This window comes from Cannabis sativa, chromosome 3 (genome assembly GCF_029168945.1).
Source record: "Cannabis sativa cultivar Pink pepper isolate KNU-18-1 chromosome 3, ASM2916894v1, whole genome shotgun sequence".
Lineage (NCBI taxonomy): Eukaryota > Viridiplantae > Streptophyta > Magnoliopsida > Rosales > Cannabaceae > Cannabis > Cannabis sativa.
Window position 1 is genome coordinate 44,223,923 of NC_083603.1, and position 22,857 is coordinate 44,246,779.

At 35.3% G+C, this 22,857-nt stretch overlaps 4 protein-coding genes across 4 annotated transcripts; 1 reads left to right on the top strand and 3 right to left on the bottom strand.

Moving 5' to 3' along the window:
- Positions 1–153: 153 nt before the first annotated feature.
- LOC133035758 (transcription termination factor MTERF8, chloroplastic-like) lies at positions 154–2,109 on the bottom strand. The gene has a single exon (XM_061111947.1). The coding sequence runs from the start codon at positions 1,850–1,852 to the stop codon at positions 479–481; it is 1,374 nt and encodes a 457-aa protein (XP_060967930.1). The 5' UTR covers positions 1,853–2,109; the 3' UTR covers positions 154–478.
- Positions 2,110–6,997: 4,888 nt separating this feature from the next.
- LOC133035757 (nucleolar protein 56-like) lies at positions 6,998–10,366 on the bottom strand. The gene is made up of 8 exons (XM_061111946.1): positions 9,974–10,366; positions 9,309–9,523; positions 9,013–9,170; positions 8,641–8,828; positions 8,281–8,533; positions 7,926–8,074; positions 7,698–7,832; positions 6,998–7,569 (listed from the first exon to the last, which is right to left on the bottom strand). Exons 1-8 carry the CDS (start codon positions 10,176–10,178, stop codon positions 7,256–7,258), a joined length of 1,617 nt encoding a protein of 538 aa, XP_060967929.1. The 5' UTR covers positions 10,179–10,366; the 3' UTR covers positions 6,998–7,255.
- Positions 10,367–15,964: 5,598 nt separating this feature from the next.
- On the bottom strand, positions 15,965–17,232 carry LOC133036097 (uncharacterized). Its single transcript, XM_061112577.1, has 3 exons — positions 16,884–17,232; positions 16,442–16,810; positions 15,965–16,086 (listed from the first exon to the last, which is right to left on the bottom strand). The coding sequence occupies exons 1-3, from the start codon at positions 17,230–17,232 to the stop codon at positions 15,965–15,967; spliced, it is 840 nt and encodes a 279-aa protein (XP_060968560.1).
- A 609-nt stretch (positions 17,233–17,841) lies between these two features.
- On the top strand, positions 17,842–20,416 carry LOC115710217 (adenylate kinase 4). Its single transcript, XM_030638562.2, has 6 exons — positions 17,842–18,152; positions 18,740–18,885; positions 18,992–19,111; positions 19,223–19,390; positions 19,604–19,693; positions 20,088–20,416. The coding sequence occupies exons 1-6, from the start codon at positions 18,047–18,049 to the stop codon at positions 20,187–20,189; spliced, it is 732 nt and encodes a 243-aa protein (XP_030494422.1). The 5' UTR covers positions 17,842–18,046; the 3' UTR covers positions 20,190–20,416.
- The last annotated feature ends 2,441 nt before the right edge of the window (positions 20,417–22,857 follow it).

A 22,857-nucleotide genomic window follows, 5' to 3' on the forward strand; every position in this document is an offset into this window, starting at 1 on the left:
AAAACAAAGACATGTAAAATAGTAAGAACCAAAATAAGAAGGAACAGATGCTGAGACAGTTAGAATCAAAATGTAAAAATTATACAGCTAAACTTAGGCAAAGAAAAACTAAACAGGTAAGGCTTAATTGCAAGAATGATGAACTCTTTCTCCTTTGAAACAAAACCTCAGCTTGTATTAATAGATAATAAAAGGATACAAGCAATAATGGGTGACAACACCCAAAGAATGATTTAACTGTTCAAAATTTAAGAATCCTCATCAGTGCCATCTAATACTAGTATTTTAAAATCCATACAAATGAATCTATAACTTAAACTTCTAGAGACCTAAATCCACAAGACACCATCAATCTGTATAAAGTTTCATCAGAATATTTAGTTGAGCAGCCAATCAAGGAGATGGTGAATTCAACAATCTACACTATCATTAGTATCTTTGATACTCTTCCCTCATCATTCAAATGACATTGTAGTCTTTATGCCTTAGAGATAATGGGAAACACTTGAAAATCTTTCTTGCTTTCATAAACCTTAACAATGTCAGGAAGAACATGCTGATGCTTTTTTACCACCTTCTCAACAAAATACTTTTCAGTCATTTTGAAATAAGAAATAAACTTGATACCTTCCTTTAAAAAACCTGTTGAGATCAGAAGTTGCAAAACTAAACTCCTTGGAATAATTCTCTTCTCCAAGCTAAGTATCAATATACTTGGATTCTTGCAAATGAGTGAAGGCTCTATATTCAATTTGTTAATGAAGAAATTCATTAATTTTATGATCTTCTTCTCTGATGTAAGCATACACATGGGTTGAATCTTAAAGGCTGAATAGACTTGATCTTCTGACAAACCAAAACTTTTGTAAACTTTCATCTTCTGCTCCCATAGTTTCTTACTTATCACAGCCATAGAACGAAAAGCGAGAGCAAAATGCACAGTATTGGGATCAAAACCCAACTTCACTACCTCATCAAGTATCTCCATAACCTTTGGAGGATTCAAAAGCAATGTTCTTGAATGAATAGTGAACATTCTCAAAATTATAGGATCAGGAACACCATGGCTCTTCAGAATCAACAAGTTTTTCTCAAAAGTCTTTTCCAAATTGTATTCAAGTATCCAGTGCCCTGCTTTTACAACCTTTACAATCTCCTCATCAGTACTGAAAACCCTACTAAGAATTTGAAAAGAAGGAATGATATGATTCTCCAAGCTCCTTCCAAGAATATAAGGCTCAAAAGACAAAAGCTTTGCAACATCCCCATCTGTAAAGCCCTTAGACTTGAAAAAATCCAGCTTTGGCTTAAGTATGTCGTTCACATTGAACAAAAGCACTGTTGGACGCTTCATAGCCAAAACTGAAATTTGCTTATTGCTGAAACCCCGAGCTCTAAAGAAGTCAACTGAGTCAACCATGTCACTTAGGAGTAGGCGTGGCTCTTTGCAAAGCAATTTACCAAGTCTTGCTCCAGACAGCCCCAATGACTCCAACAACTTCATATTAAGCCTAAGCTTATCTTCTAAGTCAGCCAAAAGCAATGCAGGACGAGTAGCTATAATCTTTTTGATGTGGGTCTGAGTTAACCCGTGAGCTCTAAACAGCTCCAAATTCGAATCAGCTCTTTCAGGGTTTCCAATGTTTAGCTTTTTCGAAATTGAAATGGCGGAATTCCGGGTAAACCCGCATGAGTTTTGAAGGTAAGAGGCTGTAAAATTTTGTGGGTCTGCTGAATTTGGAATTTCTGACATGGGTCTGAGAAAGTAATTGAATAAATGGAAGCCATGGGTAGAGGGGGATAGCCTGGAATCTATAAGAGTGAGTTTATTGCAAAGTAAACGACGAAGCATTGGATTGGATTGTGAACAAGTCTCACCTGGTTTGGAAAATGAAGTAGAAAATGAAATAGTGGTACTTAGCTTGGTGCTCCCTCAGCTTTCTCCTTCGAAAGATTCAGACTTTGCTCCACTCACTGAATTGGGTTGCCGGAAAGGTGAATTTAGGTTAAAGACGTAGAGAGTGTCCTAATCCTAGATGCTTTTACATCTCATGAAAATGATAATAATAAATAAATAGTTCCATCAAATAAATAAATAAATTTTTATATTTTGTTTGGTTTTTTTTTTTTTTGGAATGAAAAATTCAATTTTATTAACTTTCGCTGTCAAAATTCTAATTATTTTTTTTTAGAATACTCTAAATTGAAACGACAATCATAAAATAATATAAAAATTTTAGCAAAATTATAAATCACTATATTAACTGATCATTTTATAAAAATAAACGAATCTTTTCTCAAAAGAGTAAATAGACGCTAACAATAATTAATAGCATGTCCAAATAAAAATATCATACAAAAGGTACTTTGTAAGGCTTGCACAGTACATAGACAATCGATTTCTAGAGAGACCAGTTGCCATTGATGATCTGTAATCTAAGTAAGAGCCTCACAAACTCTCACATTGCTTCAACTAATTCTAGGTCCACTTGTCCTTGAAGGAAAGAAGTGTGTCCCTCAATTAAAAAATCGTTTGCGTCTTGAGCCACCATGTCGTAGCCAACACTGTGATTCCTCTTTAACGAAAATGCATCTATATTAACCTTAATACTATTAGCATGTGTTAAAATAAAATCCAATACTCAGCCCCATTACCTGTCTTACACCAGGCCATGACAACTCTCCCTAAGAGTTTGGAGCATGTCTCCATTGTTCAAGATACCTTTTTGCATAAACAACTATGTCACCGACTCCCACCACCTTTTTGTTCCACACCAAATCGTTCCTAGCACTCTATATAGCCTAACAAACAATGGCTAAAACACAACATTGTTCCGAGTCCGAAACCTTAAAAGAAGTGATACAATAGTCAAGGAAAGAACTACAAGGTATTATAGTTGTATCAATACCTACTCTATTACAGCAGCTCTGCCCCTTTGGACAAGAAACCACTCCATGGAAAATGGTCTTATCCACCCCTCTACAAACAGAACACAAAGAACTCACATCTACATATTTAGTACGCAATTGAACCATTGCGAGCAAATAATTCATACTAGCCCTCCACATCAGATTTTTTATTTTTGGAGGTACCTTTAATTTTCGCAACTTTTGCCAAAAGACAGCCAAGAAACCCTAGCCCTTGAGCATTTATCCCCTTCCTTGAGCCAAGAAACCCTAGCCTTTTGTTTCCATTATAACTCTTTTCTTTCACAGGCCTCGTTGAGAGATAGACGGATATCACATTCAGTAATCCAATATCTATCCCACATGTAATTTTGAATGAAGTTGAGTTTCCTTTCCAGATCTTTAATTAAGGTGTTAATTCTACCATATTGAGTTCTGTTCCAGTGCATGAGAGCGACCCGAGTTGCCCTAATTTTCTTGAAGACCCTGACGGGAGCCCAAGAGTGAAAAACCAAATTCTAGGCATATCAAACCACCAACTTGCTCCTATCGTCTCGAGTCCAACCTTCTTCAAACTTAAAGCTTCTTTTAAATTTATTTTTCCAAGCCACCAGTAAGAAGGCAAAGAGGTTTGTGATCAAAGTTGCAAGTCTGAGAAGAGCAAATGACCGCTCTCGGGAACAGCTTAAGCCAAGCACCATTCACTAAATCTTTGTCAAGAGCGAATTTAACATGGTTCGAACTAGACAGGTGATCATCCCAGGTAAGCTTATCTCCATGAATAGGCATGTTAATAAGCCCCCTTAAATTCACCAAGTTAGAGATGAACGGGACAAACTGGTCCCTACCCTTAGAACCAACATGTTCCGATTCGCTAAGCACAAAATTTGTGTCTCCCATAATTAGCCACAGGCCACCAAACCTATCCCCAATCTTCATGAACTTAGCCCAGAATGTTTTCTTACCATTGAAATAAGGGGGGCCATACACACAAGATAAGAGCCAAGGGTAAGACGGGGGGTTTGGGTAGACAAGACCAGAAATATGGTTTTGGGACCAAGAAATCCATTCAAATACAAACCTGATCTTCCAAGCCAAAATGATTCCCCCTTCAATACTAATAGTCGACACAAGGATATTAAAATAAAAATAGAGGGAGTTAAGAGTATGTACCAAAGAAGTAGCATTAACTTTGAGCTCGGTTAAAAAAATAAAGTCCGGGGAGCGTGACCAAATCAGGGACTTCAACTCCCGAACTGTAGAGGTCTGCCCTTACCCTATACAGTTCCAAGCGATGCCTCTCATGACTCATATGGAGGAGATATAACATTCTCCTCCACAGGGTTATGAGAGTGAGTCGACCCAATAGAACCAGATCATCAATTAGAAAAGTACCAACCATAGGTCGCGATAAGATAACATTTCTTCCTTTAGAACTCCCCTCATTCGGGTCATCAAAGCAACTGAAAGAGTTCGAGTTTTCATCAGATGTTTCTTCCAACACTTTAGAAGCTTGATCTTGATTGTTCGTATCCCAAGGAAAGTCGCAAATAACTTCAAGGTGTTGTCGAAGAAGCTTATAGGGTCTGGAGTATAAGGAGGAAGAAACATCATAGTTTTCTTTTCTTGAAAAGGAGTAGTTCTAGCATTAGTTTCAGAAGTAGGCTTGACCCCAATGTCACCTCCAAGCGCACAAATCTCATATAAATTCTCCCGAATTTATTTAAGTTCTGGTAACAAAGTATCTTGGGCTTGGAAAAAATTAGATAATGCCTTTTATTCATCATGCTGAAAGTTGGCCTCTTGTCCACAAACTGAGCTATACTTAGCATTATTCAACACACCATTATATTTCTTTATCACCTTATCTTGTCCAAAAGCTTCACACGACCCACTTCCAACAGGCCCTTTAAAAATACTACTAGGGCCCACGCTAACCTCACCTTCACGGGCAATAGGGTCTTTCTCATAGATAATAGGATCAGGTCCAATGACAGGAGCATTAATAATACCAGGCCCAGAAATAGACAAGGTTGGTCCATTAGCAATGGGTGAGTACTTCGTGTCCTGACCCACCAACTCATCATCCAACATATTCAAATTTTTCTCATTAATCGATAAACGACCAGTAATATTAAAAGTATTATTTAAATCCAAACAATGTAAATCAGCAGACCCCTTTGCCAATTCTTCATCCCCAACAGCAACCCCATTACCAGAAGGAGAAACCAGAGGCACGCGATGCCTAAGCTGCGGCCTGGGAATCCACACGGCTTGCTGAGAAGTACCAACAGTCTCACGATCACGACTAGTCACCATCTTGATACGCCTCGAGCTACGGATAGCATTGGAGACTGGCCCCTTGAAGCCCCCATCACCATCGCCAACAGACGCCAGAGTGAGAAGACGACGGGACAAAAAAGACACTAGCTTTTTAGATGCAGCACGATGAGGAAAGAAAGTGTTGGCACCTGAAAAAACGTCTAGGTAAGAAGAAGAAGTGGACAGCCATGACCCAAACAGGGGAAAAGGGACTTTATTACTATTGGCCACTGTGACTGGAGAAGACAAAGAACAACCTCTACGTTGGTGGCCCAAGCAACCACAATTATTGCAAAAAATACTGATCTGCTCATACTTGAATTGGAGCTAGCGCTTGATACCAGCATCGAGGTCAAAAAAACCAACTCGAAAAGAGAGGTTAAGCAATGTCCATTTCAACCAAAATCTTTAGAAACTTACTCCAAGAGGCTAGATTATCTTCCTCTAAATCAACTTGAATGACTTTCCCATCCTTTCCTCCCAATAGATAACCATTTGATTTAGAGAAATATTCATGGGGGAGATTATGGACTTGCACCCACAGCCGCATACAATCAAACTTCACTTGTAAAGTATTTCTCAGAGTCCAAGCTTGCAGAATGAGAGAGTAACCTCTTATGCACCACAGGCCATTTTCCAAGGCCCATGTTCTATCCTCTGCAACAGTAAAACCAAACTCAAAACAGTTTGAGATTTTAGAGTCATCAGTCAAAGCCACAACAGCCACTGGTAATTTCCAAAATTTAGCCACAAACTCCTTGATTGTAGCTTCATCCACAAACATAGGGGCCACCACTTTCCCAACCAAGCAAAAAATAGATAAAGCCTCAAGAGAAGAGGCACAGGGAACCAAGTTAACAGATGCTTCATGACAGGAGAAACAGTTGCCTTTAAGAGGGGAGTTGGTAGAATTAACTAACTCCATAAATGCAGACAGCTCAGGACAAATTCACCACAGAGGAAGGAGACAACACCACCCACACACACCACAAGAACAAAACAACCGCACACACACACACCTAACACCCTCCCACCCCACACAAAAGACCACCCCACAACACAGGGAAAAGGAGAAAAAGGAAAGAAAAAGAGAAAAGTGAAAGAGAGAGGAGGCAAGACGAAGCAAAAGCCAACCAAGATAGACAAGGGGGACAAGACAAAAGGCAACACGAAGACAAGAGGGAACAACTTAGGAACGGCCAGAAAAGAGGGAAGACAAGGCAACACAAAGACACACTAACAAACACACAAACCAGGGGGACAAAGAGAACTACGCACACTAGGTGAAATGGAAAGAGATGAGGAGAAGACAAGAAAGAAAGAAGAGAGCCACGGGAAAGAAGAAAAGTTGATGACCATTCTTCTCAATTGTTGTCGTGAGAATCCACAAAAAATGCTTTAAACCATAGAAACTTGGAGCTTTAAAAATTCACATAACCAAATTGATGTGTTCCCTCCAAAGAACAACAAACATCCATGGACCAAGGAATTCCCCTTTTATAATAAAATGAACCAAAGTTAACAATATTTGTCCAATTGCAGTTCATTGAAAAGTTACAGGCAAGTTAAGTTTGGTTGTATATGCATCCGAAAGTGTTGGGTGTTAAATATTTTACCTACATTTTTTTACCATGTATTGGATGACCAATTTTGTTCTCTTAGTACGAAGAAATCATAATCATATTTTGTTCTCTTAGTACGAAGAAATCATAATCATATTTTGGTGAACTAGTAATGGAAAATATACTGTGTTATCCTCAAGCCAAAATTGATATAATAAACAATGATTTTCATCATATCATAAACAAAACAAAAGTGATTGGGCAAAATAATAGTTGTTCCTTTAGTAATCTTGCCCAATTTAAGAAACCAAAACAAAAAATATACTAATAATACTTACTGGAAAGTGCAGCACCTAAGTTACTAAAAAAGTTCATCTAATATCACTAGAAAGTAGCAGCCAGCCCAGATTGAAATACATATATCTGAACATTAATTGCATAGCAAACTACATTAGCCAAAAAAATTACTCATCTCCACCCTTTGACTTCTTCTTTTTCTTCTTCTTTTCGCTTACAGCCACAGAATCTTCTCCGTCTTCACTTTTACTCTTCTTCTTCTTCTTTTTGGCTGTTCCATCTTCAAGATCACCGTTCACTTGCTCCTCCACCTCATCATCAACCTTTCTCTTATCCTTCTTCTTCTTCTTCTTTTCAGATTTGGAATCATCAGCAGCCCCATTTGTAGCTGGTTCATCTACAGCCATGGCCTCACCGTCCTTGGACTTCTTCTTCTTGCTTTTCTTTGCAGTAGGCACTTCATCTGTATCCATCGCTGCATCTGCGAAGTGCAAAGAAATCTAATTTAGAAAAATAAAAATTAAGAAGACTATGCAGATGGGTAATACAAAAGAAGATTTAGGTCCGGGCAAAAAAGAAACCCTTTTTTCAGTTCTTTCTTGCACATACCTTTGTTTTGATCACTTTCAATAGCAGATTTCATCACATCAATGTTTTTCCTTGGTGCAACACCCTTGTCATAAAAGTCGAGACGCTCCTCAACTTGTTCACGCAATTTCTCTCCAAAAGTAGTTGTACTAGTATCTGCATCGCAAGAGGATACAAGAGAAGAAAATTAGTATCTGAGCAACAAAACAATAAGCAATAAAGCACCACACAGCTTCACAGAAGTTTTACCAGCAAAACAGTCAATACGGGATGCAATAGAACACTTGTTTGCAAGATAACGAGCCATTCGACCCTTGTTTTTGGCAGAAGCTCGGCCAATAAAAGATGAATGGAATATAAGTCCATACTTGGGTGTGTTTCCTTTGGTTTTCAATGCCCTGAAAGGAAAAGAAAGCTAAAGCTAATGTGCATATAAAGAGATAATTGAATGGGTACTAGACATTTTCTGCACCATAATAAATCAAAACAAACTAGCTCAGCCAACTTTGAATTCATCTTTTAGAAAATGTTTGAAATGCAAATTAACTTAGCATACTATCAAGTTTGACTTTTGACATAATCACAAAACAATTTTGGTAAGCACCTGAAGAGAGCCTTCTCTGCACCGAGAATTTGAAGGGTTGAGGAAGGGCACTTGGCCAAATTTGTAAGGCTACCAGCATGGGAAATCAAACGAGCCCCAACAACTTCTCCAATTAAGGAGGCCAGATTGGGTGCAATGTCGTTCATTTTAGTAACTAGATAATCATATAATTTTCTCCTGTAGTCAGAAAGGTCCATGACCCTCTGAGCAAATTGGTGGACATTAATCAAGTCAATTGGAGACAAATCTTGTCCTGTGTTGAAAAAAGAAAAAAATCACAGTCATGTTAAGTTGGTCGCAATAATAAACCAGTAAAAGCATAAATAAACATGCTTGAAGCAAACATATTAACAAGTTTACCCATGGATGCCTTAGCAGCTTCAACAATCTCCTTTGCCTTGTCTTCATCTCCAACTATATCAGTTAATTCTGGGATTTGGTCTTCTGACAGCTTTGACTTGTCCTCAATAAACTTGGTGACTCGGGCATACAGATAGTTGTCATTGACAATCTTCACCAACTCAGGAAAATGCCAGGAATACCATTCCCTATATCAAGTCAAAACAATGAATACAACCATTTTTACTTAATCTTCTTCTTATAAGTTATAAAGCAGTGTACTCTTCACCAAATGGAAAATTCTCATTAAAATATTTAGAACAAAGATTTATCTATACAACAATTAAAGTATGGAATTCATAAGATGCTTTTATATAAATTTCACCACAGTACCTAACTCTCATGGAGAAGGAATTGATATCTTTATCAAGAGTATCCAATAGGAAGATAGCTTGAATGACCATATTGTCGACTCTATTCACATTGAATTTCACTTTAGCCCTGCTGTAACTATGTGCCAGACCAAGCTGGGCCTTGTCAAGGTCACCAGGCTAAGTAAAAAGAGCCAGAGGAAAAGAAACAAACAGAACTTTGTAAGAATAGAATCATCAAAACAAAATTACACTACAAAACTGCATTGATAAAAAATTACAATTATAATAAGAAATTTTAAAATAAAGAATCCAAACCTTCAAGTCCTTGATAAACCTATCAAAATGCAACCTCACACCTCGAATCAGCTCAAGAACAAATTCATTACATTGGCAAGGAATTTTAGTAGATTCAAAAATGTTTGAACCAAGCTTTGGTTCAGATAATCCTAAGCTGAACTTTGGCTTTTTACCTTCCTTGACCTTTGGAAGATTAAGTTCCAAAAAGCTTCTCAACTCATCAGTCATAAGCCCTGAAAATCAACCAAAGTATACAATAAGCAACAAACCGACATAAATCCACTCAAAGCTAAAGTTTCTGAAAAACAAAGAGAACAAAACAGAACTGAACAGAACAACATAAATCAACTCACACTGAAAGTTCAAACTAAACATAAGAAAAATAAAAACTAGTTTAAATGGCAAAATCAGTAAATGAGAAAGAAAAAAAATCAGGTATATTTCCATTCATCACACTCCACAAATCCATATGAAGCAAAAACAAAAAAAAAAGATAGCCACATGCACTTGATACTGTATTGAGGATTAAACCACAAAGAGAAAAACAATGAATCTCCAATCAATCACTTAAATGAAAACAAAATAGAGATTTCTTCAACCAAGTACGAAGGTATTAGACTAGGGCACCAGATATTAAGTCAAAAGTACAAAAAGTATGATATTTTGGGTTTCAAAGTTTTCACCTTCAGAGATAGAGTTAGACTGGTTGAGGGCATCAATGGTCGACTCGAATGGCTGAAAAGCTATAAGCTGAACCACCTTTCCAAAACGGTTCAAGTCTGAGACCGAGTTCCGAACGGCCTCAATACTCTGACCGATCTCATCGAGTCCCTCAGCGTGAAAGAGGCCATAACCGGCGGCGTGCTCGTGTAAAAGGTAAAGCGCCATGGAAGTCCAAAACGCAGAGACACTACTCTTGAGTGTAAACCCTGCAATCGGCTGAAGTAAAGAAGAAGAGGAAAATGGCTAGGGTTTAAGAGGTTTTATACTTTCATGGCTGCCTCCTTTCTCTCTCTCTCTCTCTTTCTCTCCCTCTTATTTAGGGTTTATTACAATAATGGTTCTCAATTATACTCATAATAACACTTCACTCCCCCAATTTTAATATATATATTTAAACTACCACAACTTTTAAATTTGTTACATGTTGAGCCCATTAATGAAAAAACATACAATGGTGAATCTATTAGGAAAAAAATTGGAAAAAAAAGTGCAAATTGATAATTGAATAGCTATTTTGAAATATTATTTTTGACAATATATTTTGTAAAAGTTGCCGATTAAACTTTTTATTTTATTAAATGACAATTGAACCTTATATTTTCTAAAATAGTAAAAAAAAAAAATACTCTAAACTTAATTTTTGTCAATTTTATTTTACTATAAACAACTTGAAGTTAGTTTTTAGTATAAACAAATCTAAGAAAGTATAATGTCATAATATTTATACGTCGGGTTATTATTAAGTTTTAACTTGGTAAAAATTGAGTTTATATTAATGTTGCCTAAGATTTTTCCTAAAATGGCCGCGTGTGAGGGTGACACGTGGACCTAAGAGAATTCCCACTTACGAAGATCAATTAAGTCTTGGGCAGTGATGTATATCTCAGGGAGCGAGCCTCCCAGAGGAGAGCACAAAACACGCATTTACTCTCTGGGAAGCTAGAATTACAATAAGGCATCTCTGGGAAGAAAAGAGATCTTTTGAACAGTCACTTCGTATTTAATGCCGCATGGGGGAAAACGTATTGGAACCTCTATAAAAGATATGACAGATGTCGTAAGCCCTTTTACGGCGATTACACAACAATCGACGAGTCTAGTGACGACTACATTATGAGGAATCACATCAGTCAATAGAGGATAAAAAATTATATCCACCTAACCTCTAAAAAAAAACCTACGGTATAGGTTATGTATTTCCTAGTTTGTATCTGTTAGGAATATGTGCCCCTAAAAAGCTAACACATAAATACATGTGATCTCTTCCTAGGGATCCCCCAAAAAAACACTATAAATACCCCACAGACAAAATGAAAAAGGGGTCAATCGATTTAATAAAGGAATCAAAGAGAGTAAAGAAGAAAGAGATTCACCAAGAACATTCTCTGTAATAAACACTCTCATAAATAACAAAGACTCGTGGACTAAGGCTCATTAATGCTCCAACCAAATAAAAATCTCATGCATTAAACTTTCTACAACTCTTCTCATCTTATCATTTAATTGGTTGCCGAAAACCTCGGTCAACAATTATGATTTTATAAAAGATATAATTTAAATTATTATTTAATAAAATAAATAATTTAATTTATAATTTTTACAAAATATATAACTCAAAATAATATTTACTATTTAAAAATTCAATACTATTTTTATTTTTATAAGGAGTCCCTCTAAAAAGAGATACTGCAATCAAGGAATATTTATAGGCAACATTGAATTCTTCATTTTCGTATTTGATGTTTGTAATTAAATTACATATAAAACAACATTGTATCTTTATATATTAAAAGTGTCTATCTAACGGCAATTCTTGGTTTAACGTCAATTCTTGGCTTAACGATATTATTTTATTTCCTCCGTTAACTTTAACAGAATATTCCCAATTAATTTATATTATTTTTTTAACAAAAATTTATATTATTTTAAATCATTCGTTTAAATTGATGGATTGAATTCTTCAAATTTAATAGCTAACACTAATATAAGTAGTATTAATAATAGGAGATATTTAGGATTTTAACAATATAATCCCGAACTCTCTGTTTGAAAAATAAAAATATATAATATAAGATAGAAATTTCAGTCGATTATTTTCTTCTTCTATTTTATTTTTCTTGGTGAACTGCGATTTTGGGCTTCAAATCTTAACACCTTCTCTCTCCTCTCTAGATCTTACGCCACCGTTGATGGCGGTTCAGCCCTCTCCAACCAGAATCTCCTCCAATAGCTGTGTTCACCTGATATGTTGATATAGTATCAGCTTTTCAAAGAATATATATTTACTATGTATGATTACTATGTTTTTAAATGTTATATTGTGCCAGAATATAAAATGTCATTACACATTATAGATATCTAATAAAGCAGTGTATTTATGGGAATTGCATTTGGAACTCAGTGTATTTTTATTTATATATACTGTAAGATCCTTTCTTTTTTCTATACAACCAAACGGAGTGATACTATATTCATCGAACCGGAGAAGCTACAGTCGCGCGGCCCCGTCGATTGCCAGAGCAGGCTGGCTTTTGGGTCTTGGAGAAAAGAAGAAGACAAGCTTGCCTGATATAGTTAACGCGAGTTAGTCAATTTTGCACGAACCTGCGAAAGAAGTTAAAGTTGTGGGTTAGGCTCCACAATGCGACAAACTGCGGAGGCTCGACAGTTCGATAAACGACGAGAAGAAAATATAATCGGTACACTGTTTCACAGTTTGTTTGCATCTTAGAATCGTGTACGCGGTTACAATAACAACATTATACATTGATAAGTTTAAGGTTAAATGCACCAATTAAATTTTTGTGAGATTCTGTAATTTATGTAGCTATGACGCTTATATTATTTGTTATCTTTTTTATCTGGTACAACTTATGTACTCAAATTTCATATATATTGTTTATTGGGTCTACATTAATTTCATTTTTTTTTTCTTTAATTTTGTATTTCATTTGGGTGATTTGATATCAGAAAGGAGATTTGTAAAGAGCAATGTCATCTTCTTCATCGAAAATATTGGATTTGGAGAGGACTTCTACCAAGATTCTCTCACATTTACGGTGTACACTTCATTTTCTCTCAATTTACAGTGTTTTTCACTGAAATTTTGTTAGATTCATCAAATTAATTCCTTTATTTAATATAATAGTTAATTCACTCTAAATGTTTGTAGAAATGTCTCACTGATTTAGTTCTAAACCCATAAAAGTAGGTGAAGAACAAAGAAGACAAAAAGGAACAGCTGGTTGGGAGAAAAATTCTTTATAGCTTTTGGGTACTAAATCATGCTTTTTATAAATAATTAAATGGGTTTACTTGAAGCTTTGAGTAAATTTGTATTATGTTAACCAGAATATGCTCAATAATTGTAATTTTGATTTAATTTCAGCGATGTAATCTCAGTAATTTCATGATTGTAAGAAGGATAATTGAGTGTGATATATTTTTGTTTACAATATTTATTAATTGTTATTTAGACTTTTATTTTATGTGAATTAAGATACTCTACAGGTCTAAATTCGAAGAACACAAATTTAATTTTAGTTAGTTGCTTACAGTAGGAAGATAATCTTATACCTGGTTGGTTTTGTATTTAATTCACATTCTACATTTTGAACTTTGAGCTACCATCCTATTCTTTGTAATTGAGTTATGTTTGGAATCATGATGAATTGTTATTTTGAGTTTTTCTATTCCATCAGCTTAACAAGCTATATTTTAAATGGCAGATGGAAGTGTTGATTCTAACATTTATTAGAGTTGTGGATCTTTACAATTATGCAAGATTAATTCTGAAAAGGCAAAGAAAGGTAATAAAGGTAGTCGATTAGTCATGTGTGGTTATGAAGATATAAACAAACCTTAGACTTCAATTACACTTCTTGTATGTTCTCTTAAGTTATACACTGCATGTAACTTTTATATCCTTTGCTCTGATTTTCCGTCATTGTAATATGTTTTCGTGTGTATGCACATTTAATTAATTCTCTCTTTTTCTTTTACGGAGCTGAGAGCTTTTTTTCCCTTGGGAAGTTTTGAGTATTTCTCTATTTTCATTAGTGTTGCCTCATGATAGTGGCTATCTCTGTTCAACTCTGAGTGTTAGTTTTCAACTATGAATAATTAAAAAAAGATCTGAATGTGTTAGATACATTCACCCTAATTTTTGTAATTGGGATTATGGTATAAGTATATTTGAATCATTATGATGTATAAAAGAGGCATTTTCTCGCTCTCTCTCTCTCTCTCTCTCTCTCTCTCTCTCTCTCTCTCTCTCTCTCTCTCTCTCTCTCTCTCTCTCTCTCTCTCTCTCTCTCTCTCTCTCTTTTGGGGATATAGTTGATTAAATAATAATATAAAAAAGTAACATTTAGATACTCTTTTAATTTAATTTTATACGATTAGTTTATGCCATGACAATGAAAAACACCATCATATTTCAAAGTAGCACGATCTAGCCACCCTAACAATTTTGATTCAAAAATCAAATGCTCAATCGTAACATCCTAATCGTAGAACACGAGACCAATTTCAATCATAGGTTTATATATACAATTATGGCATAAAACAAATCGTTTTAAAAAATAACTTATAATTAGTTATCGAATTCTTAAACAAAAACCACCAGAATTTAAATAAAACTAATATTTACGTGGCTAGCCACGTAACTTTCATCTAGTATAATCTATAATTGTCTAAAATGATAATATTTCTAATTTGTATGAGTCATGAGAATTAGAGAACTCGCTAAATTTTTACTTTTACTTATAAAGTATAAAATAAGTGTAAATTTTGACTTATTTTTATAATTTGGATAGCCAATATATAATTTTTTTTTTTTAAATAAAAAGTACTTTTCAAAGCATTTGAATATTATTAAAAAAAATATTTTTTGTGAGTAAATTAAAAATTATTTAAATTATATTAATTTTAAAAATAACTTCTCAAAAATTCTTTCAGAAAAAGTTACAAATCATATCTTTTTTCAAAAGAACTTTTAAATCAAATAAGGACTTTTTATTTTTTATCCAAATATGTCTAAAAGAATTTTTTTTTTTTTTTAATTCTAAAAGCTAAAAAGAGTTTATAGAGCTTATATCTCAATTACTTCTAAGTATATAATTGGTATAAATTACTTTTAAAAAAAATTACATTATAGACCAAAAGATTGAAAAAATTTACAAAAATACATTAACACAAAAAAAAAATTTGTTCTTTAAACTTTTTTATTTACAAAAATACATCTTCAGTAAAAATAATAAACTATTTTCTTAGTTATTTTATAGTTTATTAATAGTTATCATAAGATTATTTTTTTAGTTATTTTATATTGTTTTATAGTTGATTTATAGTTGGTGTGATTGTTTTTAGTAATTTTTTTTTACTTTTTGTTGAGTAAAGTGTATTTTTGTAATTGAAAATTCTATGCTGTAAAATTATAAATAAAACATAAAAGAGTAGTTTTATTGAAAAATTTTCCTTACTTTTATATAGCAAGTTGTGTTGTGAGAAAAAATAATTGCAGTTGTTATCATTACAAATATATAAAAATTTATGCTATATAAATTTTTTATTTTATATATTTTTAATTATTTTTTTCCAAAAATATAAATTTATATGGGTTTGATAAAAATAATTTAAATTATACTTTTATCACATGTAAAAAAAAATCAAAATCCCAAAAACCACACCACCACCAAACCACTACCATTTACCACCACCACCACCATCAACATTTATGTAAATTCAAACAAAAAAAAATCAATTTTGAAAAAAAAAAAAAACAGAATCAAAACCCCACAACCACCATACCACCACTACCAAGCCACTACCATTACCACCACCACCAACATTTCTGTAAAATCAAACAAAAGAAAAAAAAAAATCCAAATTTGAAGAAAAAATCAAAATCCCACAATTTTTTATCTTTGCTTTATTTGAACTCATTAACCTCAATCGAAAACTTTGGTTTCACCAACCTCAATCATTCCTTCTTCAGTCCATCTTGGTTGTGGACGAACGACTGTCCATCGGACTTGGATCAAGATGACGCGAGGAGGGGAAGAAGGAGATACTGAGAGAGTGAAAGTGAAAGGGTTCCTGAGAAAGAGATATGGCGAGAAAGAGAGAAATGGAGGTCGGGCTGTTTGGTTTTGGAGATCTTCAGCCGTTGGTTTGGGCTGGTTTGGGTAGTTGTCGAGGCTAGGCTCCATCAAAGAGAGACAAATAAGCAAGGAAAGCGAAAAGAAGAAAAAGAAAAGAGAAAGAGAAAAAGGAAAAGGAAAAAAAAAAAAGAAAACAATTTTTTATTTTTTTTGAGGGAAAATACTTGTTATTATAAATTAAAGAATAGAGTCATTTACAATAACAGAGTAAATAGGTAGAGGGATAGGAGTAAATAGGTGGAGGGATAGTCTCCGACCAATAACAAGTCTCATCCACCCCTAACGCAAACTTAGCCAAGCCATGAACAACCACATTAGCTGTACGCTTGACATGAGAAATAGTTACATTAGGGAAAAAGGACAAAAGACAAGAAACATCAACAATCAGATCATGAAAAGTAGAAATTGAATTGAAGGGAGCTTTCAATGCATTAACAACCATAAGTGCGTCCGTCTCAATGTGTGAAACTGGGAGATCGTGTTGTAATGTCCAATTAAGGCTATGGAAAAGTGCGTTGGCCTCCATTTCATGGGAAGAAAAATTCCCAATAGCTGGCATTGAAAGAGCAGCCTTAACAAGACCATTTGAATCACGAATTAAAGCACCTACTCCCAGCACATTGTTGTTGACGTCTACAGCGACATCGACATTTAATTTAAACCCATCACCAAGCGGCGGCTTCCATGGAGCAGGGGTAGGGACAACTTGTGGAGGTGGCTACGTTTTGGGCTTGAGAAGCAACAGGATGGTACTTTGTGGTTGCAGCAAGAAAATTCTGGCAGTAGGTGTGAACATGTGAGGCTAAATCTCTTGCTGGTTTCTGTCTTTGTCCATGCACAACTTTGTTCCTTTCACTCCAAATCGACCACAGCGTACAAAATATTTGTTCCATTTCAGATTTAGAATGAATTGAATGGAGATACAGTAAGTAATCACCGTTTTTCATTGAAGAGCAAGCATGCCAGTCGAAAGAAAGCGTTGAGTAAGTCCACACCTTCTTGGCATACTTACAAGTGAAAAGTGCATCGCAATGGTTTCCTAAGCTTGACGACATATTGAACATGTCGAATCGGTGATAATTTTCCTCTTGACAAGAGAAGTAGCCACTGGTAAAGCATCATTTATAACTCTCCATGCAAAAATTTAATTATGGTAAAACAAATTATTTATTTAATTTTATAATTTTAATAACTTTTTATATCATTTAAAATTAAAATGACGTGGATCATTAAAAATTTGTCATTTGTATATTATGGTACAATGTGGTATGTCCACCGTGTTATTTAACTGAGATTTTTAGACGGAGGGATAAATAGTATAACATAAATTTTGTGATTAAGTGTTAAAAAATTTAAAGTTCAAGTGGTCTTGCCGTCAATATCTCTTTAAAATAAAATAAGAAATTGTTACATCACATATTAAAATTTAACTTTTTTTTCACTATAGGACAAATTTTTTTTCAAAAATACTGTGTAATGTGTTAAGTTTTCACTGTTGTTCAATGATTGTTTTTTAGTTATTCCATTATTATTTTAATTGTTTTATTTTGTTATTTTATAAAAAAATAATATTTTTATAAAAAATTTCGTATGATAGTAAAATTGTAAACTTTTGCTAATTTTTTTTTTTTAAAATCCCATTAAATAAGGGATGGATCTATAAAAGAATTATTCGTACTTAAATACCCTTGAGTAACGAATGTAAATGAGGGCATAATCGTCAATTGATGAAATCTGGTAAACACCGCTGCCTTTGGTTTGAAGCATTGGAGAGTCCGAACATAGTAAAGAACCTTACCTTCTTTCCTTTCTTCTCCCATACCCATAATAAACCCTAACTCTTAACCAGAGACAGACCAGACCTCAGCTATGGCCACCCCAGGCTTGGAAGACGTCCCTTCACTTGATCTCATGACCGAGCTCCTTCGACGTATGAAGTGCTCTACCAAGCCAGACAAGCGCCTCATTCTTATCGGTTACAAAATCCCCCTTTTATGCTTTTATATTGTTTCTTCACTTTAAGGCTTCAAGTTTTGTTTTTGATGTTTAAAATGTATTCAGATCCGAAAATTCTCTATGTTAGAAGTTTCAAGTTAGATTTTTTAATTTTTTTGGAGGGTGATAGTTTTTGGCTTTTTTTTTAGTTGCCTATATGAAATTTTGCGAGAACCTAGAAGAATTTAGTAGCAGAGAACATAGAAAATTCAAAAGGATGTTTTTGGATCATGTATTTTGCTGAAGAAATTATTAGTTTTACAAAATTCTTGTGACAATTCTAAGTCCTCTAAGCTTACACTAATGTTTTCTACACTTATTTTTTCTTCTTCTTCAAAAGAAAATGAATCCCTCAAATTTGTTAATAGTTACCTCATAAAATATGGGTTTTAAACAGAAGGTATGGGGAAAGTTGAAAAGGTTTTAACAATGATTTTCAGTTGGGTGTTTGATCTTTTTAAAGTTCATGCATGAAAACTGTAAAATGGAATGCTGGTAACAGATTTCCACTATATAATGGTTCATGGTGGTTCACTATGTTTAATGGTGAAAAAATGTGTGTTGCAGGTCCACCTGGCTCGGGAAAAGGTACTCAATCACCAATTATTAAGGACGAGTACTGTTTATGTCACTTGGCTACTGGTGATATGTTGAGAGCCGCAGTGGCTGCGAAGACTCCTCTTGGGGTAAAGGCTAAAGAGGCTATGGATAAGGTACATGCATATACTGTTTTACTTTCATTATATTTATTGCTTGATTGACTTTTTGCTTCTCTGCACTTCAATTTCCTAATAGAAATGTTGCTAAACTATGCTTCAGGGTGAGCTTGTTTCTGATGATTTGGTTGTTGGCATCATCGATGAGGCAATGAAGAAGCCTTCATGCCAGAAAGGTTTCATTTTGGATGGATTTCCTAGGACTGTAGTCCAAGCACAGAAGGTTCTACATTGTTAAGCATTTGGATTTTTTGTATTTGTTTTGTATCAAATGCTGTATGATTTTGTGAGTTTATGTGCTTCTGACCATGTAGTGGTTTCTTGTTGTGTTCAGCTCGATGAGATGCTGGAGAAGCAGGGCTCCAAAGTGGATAAGGTTCTTAACTTTGCAATTGATGATGCGGTTTTGGAGGAGAGGATTACTGGTCGTTGGATACACCCTTCTAGCGGCCGGACCTATCACACTAAGTTTGCACCACCCAAGGCTTTCGGTGTTGATGATGTAGGCCAACCCCTTTTTCTTTACAGTTTGTTTTATGTTTGTTATTTGTGTGAATAAAAGTGTCTTATCATTTACTTAAGGATATATGGTAATTGAACAGAAAATGATGCTATGACTAACTAACCAATCTGACTTCCTAAAAGAAACGGGTCATCTTATAAATCAATCCTCTCTATCTTATACATGTGTTTCTCTTGCTGTTGCTTGTACAAGGTCACTGGAGAACCTTTGATTCAACGGAAAGACGATACAGCAGCTGTACTGAAGTCAAGGTTGGAGGCGTTTCACAAGCAAACAGAACCGGTATGCTTTCTACTCTACTTTTTTTTCTCTAATTTATTGTAAATCAACACAATGGCAGAGAGTTATCAATTGTAATCTTAATTCTAGTATTTTATTTGATGGCAGTCCAGTGCTAAGTTGATAAGAAACCATAAAGAACTAATATTATTTAAAGTTTTTTTTTTCTTTTCTGGGCTTTGTAAGAACTATGTTTTTCGCTGTTGGTCTCACCTTCTTTGTCGAGTTTTTTACAAGAGATAAGTTAAGGCAGTTGTGATCAATATATTGTTGAATTTAAGCTTGTTTAGTTTCATTTCAACATGTTACCGATTAATTTCACATTTTCACTGCTGAATCTAGAATCATTTTTTTTCCCTTTAGTTTTTGTAATGATATTTCGCAATTGAAATTTCAGGTTATTGACTACTACGCCCATAAGGGACTTGTGGCCAATCTTCCTGCAGAGAAACCCCCCAAGGAGGTCACAACTGAAGTTCAGAAAGTACTCTCTTCGTGAAACTGAGTCTATATAATTAGTTTTTAGTTTTATAACATTTAAGGATTCTTTCCCAAAAACTTTACATTGTAGCCCGTTTTATATTTTATATGCAATTGAATTGCTGACATTTTGGGCTTATTTAATTGATTTTGGAGTGGCAAATTCCGGCTGTTGTCATCTTTTTGAGGGTTAAAAAAGAGGTACTAATTTAAAAATAAGATTCAACGAAATTGTTGGTTAGTTAATTGTGTTTCATATATTTATTTTGGTTTGTCATTTTTTTAGTGCACTTCTATTTTTTAGCATTTACATGTAATCAATTGCTGCTGTTACTTCTACTGAATTTGAGAAACAAATTTATTGTGATGCTTCCTCTACATACATATGTTAAGCTTTCATATATTGGTAAGGATTTTTTAGTAGTTTATTGTGATGCTTCCTCTACATACATACATTAACTCTAAAGTATTGCTAAGGATTATTTAGTAGTTTATAATCACTTGTGCATAAAAATATTTTCTTTTTTTTGGCATATTTCTTCAAATGCTACTATGATAGTAATTATAAAAAGGGAAATTTCATTAATTGACCCTAATAAAATACCCCATTTCAAAATTTATACCCTCCATTAATTTATACAAATTAATTCCACTATTACTCATTTGTACCCAAAATACCCCTCAAATTTAATTTTCCTATTCTCTCTCTCTCTTTCCGTCTTTCCCTCTTTCACTCTCTCTTTCTCTCTCTGTCGTTTGCTATTCCCTCTCTTTCCCTCTCTCGTTCTCTCTCTGTCGTTTACATCTTTCGAACGTTGCTCCACGACGACGACCCAACGACCCAACGACCCAACAACGCAGTCCACGACCACGACCCCAGTCCGGCCACCCACGACCCTGACCCTGACCCAACCCTCTCTCTTTCACACTATTCTCGTTCTCTCTTTCTCTGCCTATTGCTCTCGACATTGGAACCCAACCCACCCACACCCACGGCCGACATTGGAACCCAACCAATTTTCAGAGGTCGTAGCCACGAAAACCAGAACAGAGGTCGTCCCCAAAACCACGAACAGTCAAAGGTAAGTTTTTTTCTTATTAAAAAATAGAATTTTCATAGAATTGGATGGGAATTTGTGTATGTTATTCTGATTAGATTGTTTTAGGATGTGTATACGAACTTGTGCTTGTTTTTCTGCATGTTAATCAGTAGTGTTTTATTGTTCAAACAAGTTGTCGATGACTTGTCGATAGGTTATCGATATAATGTCGACAAGATTGAAAGTGTTTGAGTCTGTGTTGTTAGTGTATGTCGATAGGATATCATTGGTATGTCGATAGGATGTCGACCTTATTTGGAATAAAAGTGGAGGTCTATAATATCGATAGGATATCTACCTTATGTCGATATCTTGTCGACTATTGTTATGTAGTTGATATATGTTAGTGTATGTCGATAGGATATCATTGGTATGTCGATAGGATGTCGACCTTATTTGGAATAAAAGTGGAGGTCTATAATATCGATAGGATATCTACCTTATGTCGATATCTTGTCGACTATTGTTATGTAGTTGATTTATGTTTGATAATGTCGACAGCATGTCGACAGGATGTCGACAGATTGTCGATATGTTGTCCACAATGTTATTTTTTACTGTTTCTGTGATAATGTCGACAACATGTCGACAGTATGTCGACCGTTTGTCGACCAAATTTTTTGTTTACTTTATCGTTTGATAATGTCGACAGAATATCGACATGATGTCGATGTTATGTCGACTATTTTTTAATTTTTGTGGCAGTTATATTGATTTGTTTTTCCCTTGTTTTTTCAGATGGCTCCCAGACTCATTATTCCAGCACCCGAGCATTTCACTGGCCGCGTCACATATAGGGGCACTGGAATTTTTGCAAAAATTAAAGCTCGGTTTGAGGAGTTCAACCTTAATAACACGGCGAAGGAAAGCCGTTTCGGGAGCTTCTGGAATGCCGTACCACTGACATTCTCCTCGGTGTTATTTCACCACCGATGCTCCACAAATGAAAGTGGATGCTCGGGGAGGAGTTGAGGATGAGGTTTTATGTCGGGTCGGAAGGAGGTCCGATTCGAGTGCCGGAGTTTGCACTCATTACGGGTTTGGACTTCTCCTCGGGGCCAACGTAAGAGGAGAAGGCTGCGCAGTCGCGCGCTCGGGGGTCGACCGATTGATCAACAAATATTTCAACCGGTCGATAGTGTGAAGACGAAGCACTCCAACTTCGGTTGCTCACAAACCGCGAACCCGGAAGACTTGTACAAGCTCGGCTTGTGCTTGTTTGTGGAGTCAGTGCTTCTGGGCCGCGAGGCCAACGCGCTGATCACGCCTCACATACTTAGATATGTGGAAGACCTCGAGTTCTTCTTCCGGATTCCTTGGGGGAAGCAACTCATTCGCCGTACTCATGCACTCGCTTCGGAAAGACATGTTGAAACGAGAAGGCCAACTACGAGAAGAAGGTCGAGTTCGGATGTTCGGCACGAGTGCAAATACACAAGATATGGCTTCGCACCTGCGATCCAATAGTGGGCGTACGAGGCCATTTTGGAGGTTGGCAAGAGGTATGGCACGAACCACGGGATTCGGTTCCCCAGGATGCTTAGCTGGATGAGCAAATGCGATATTGGGAAGAAAGACGTCAGCGCA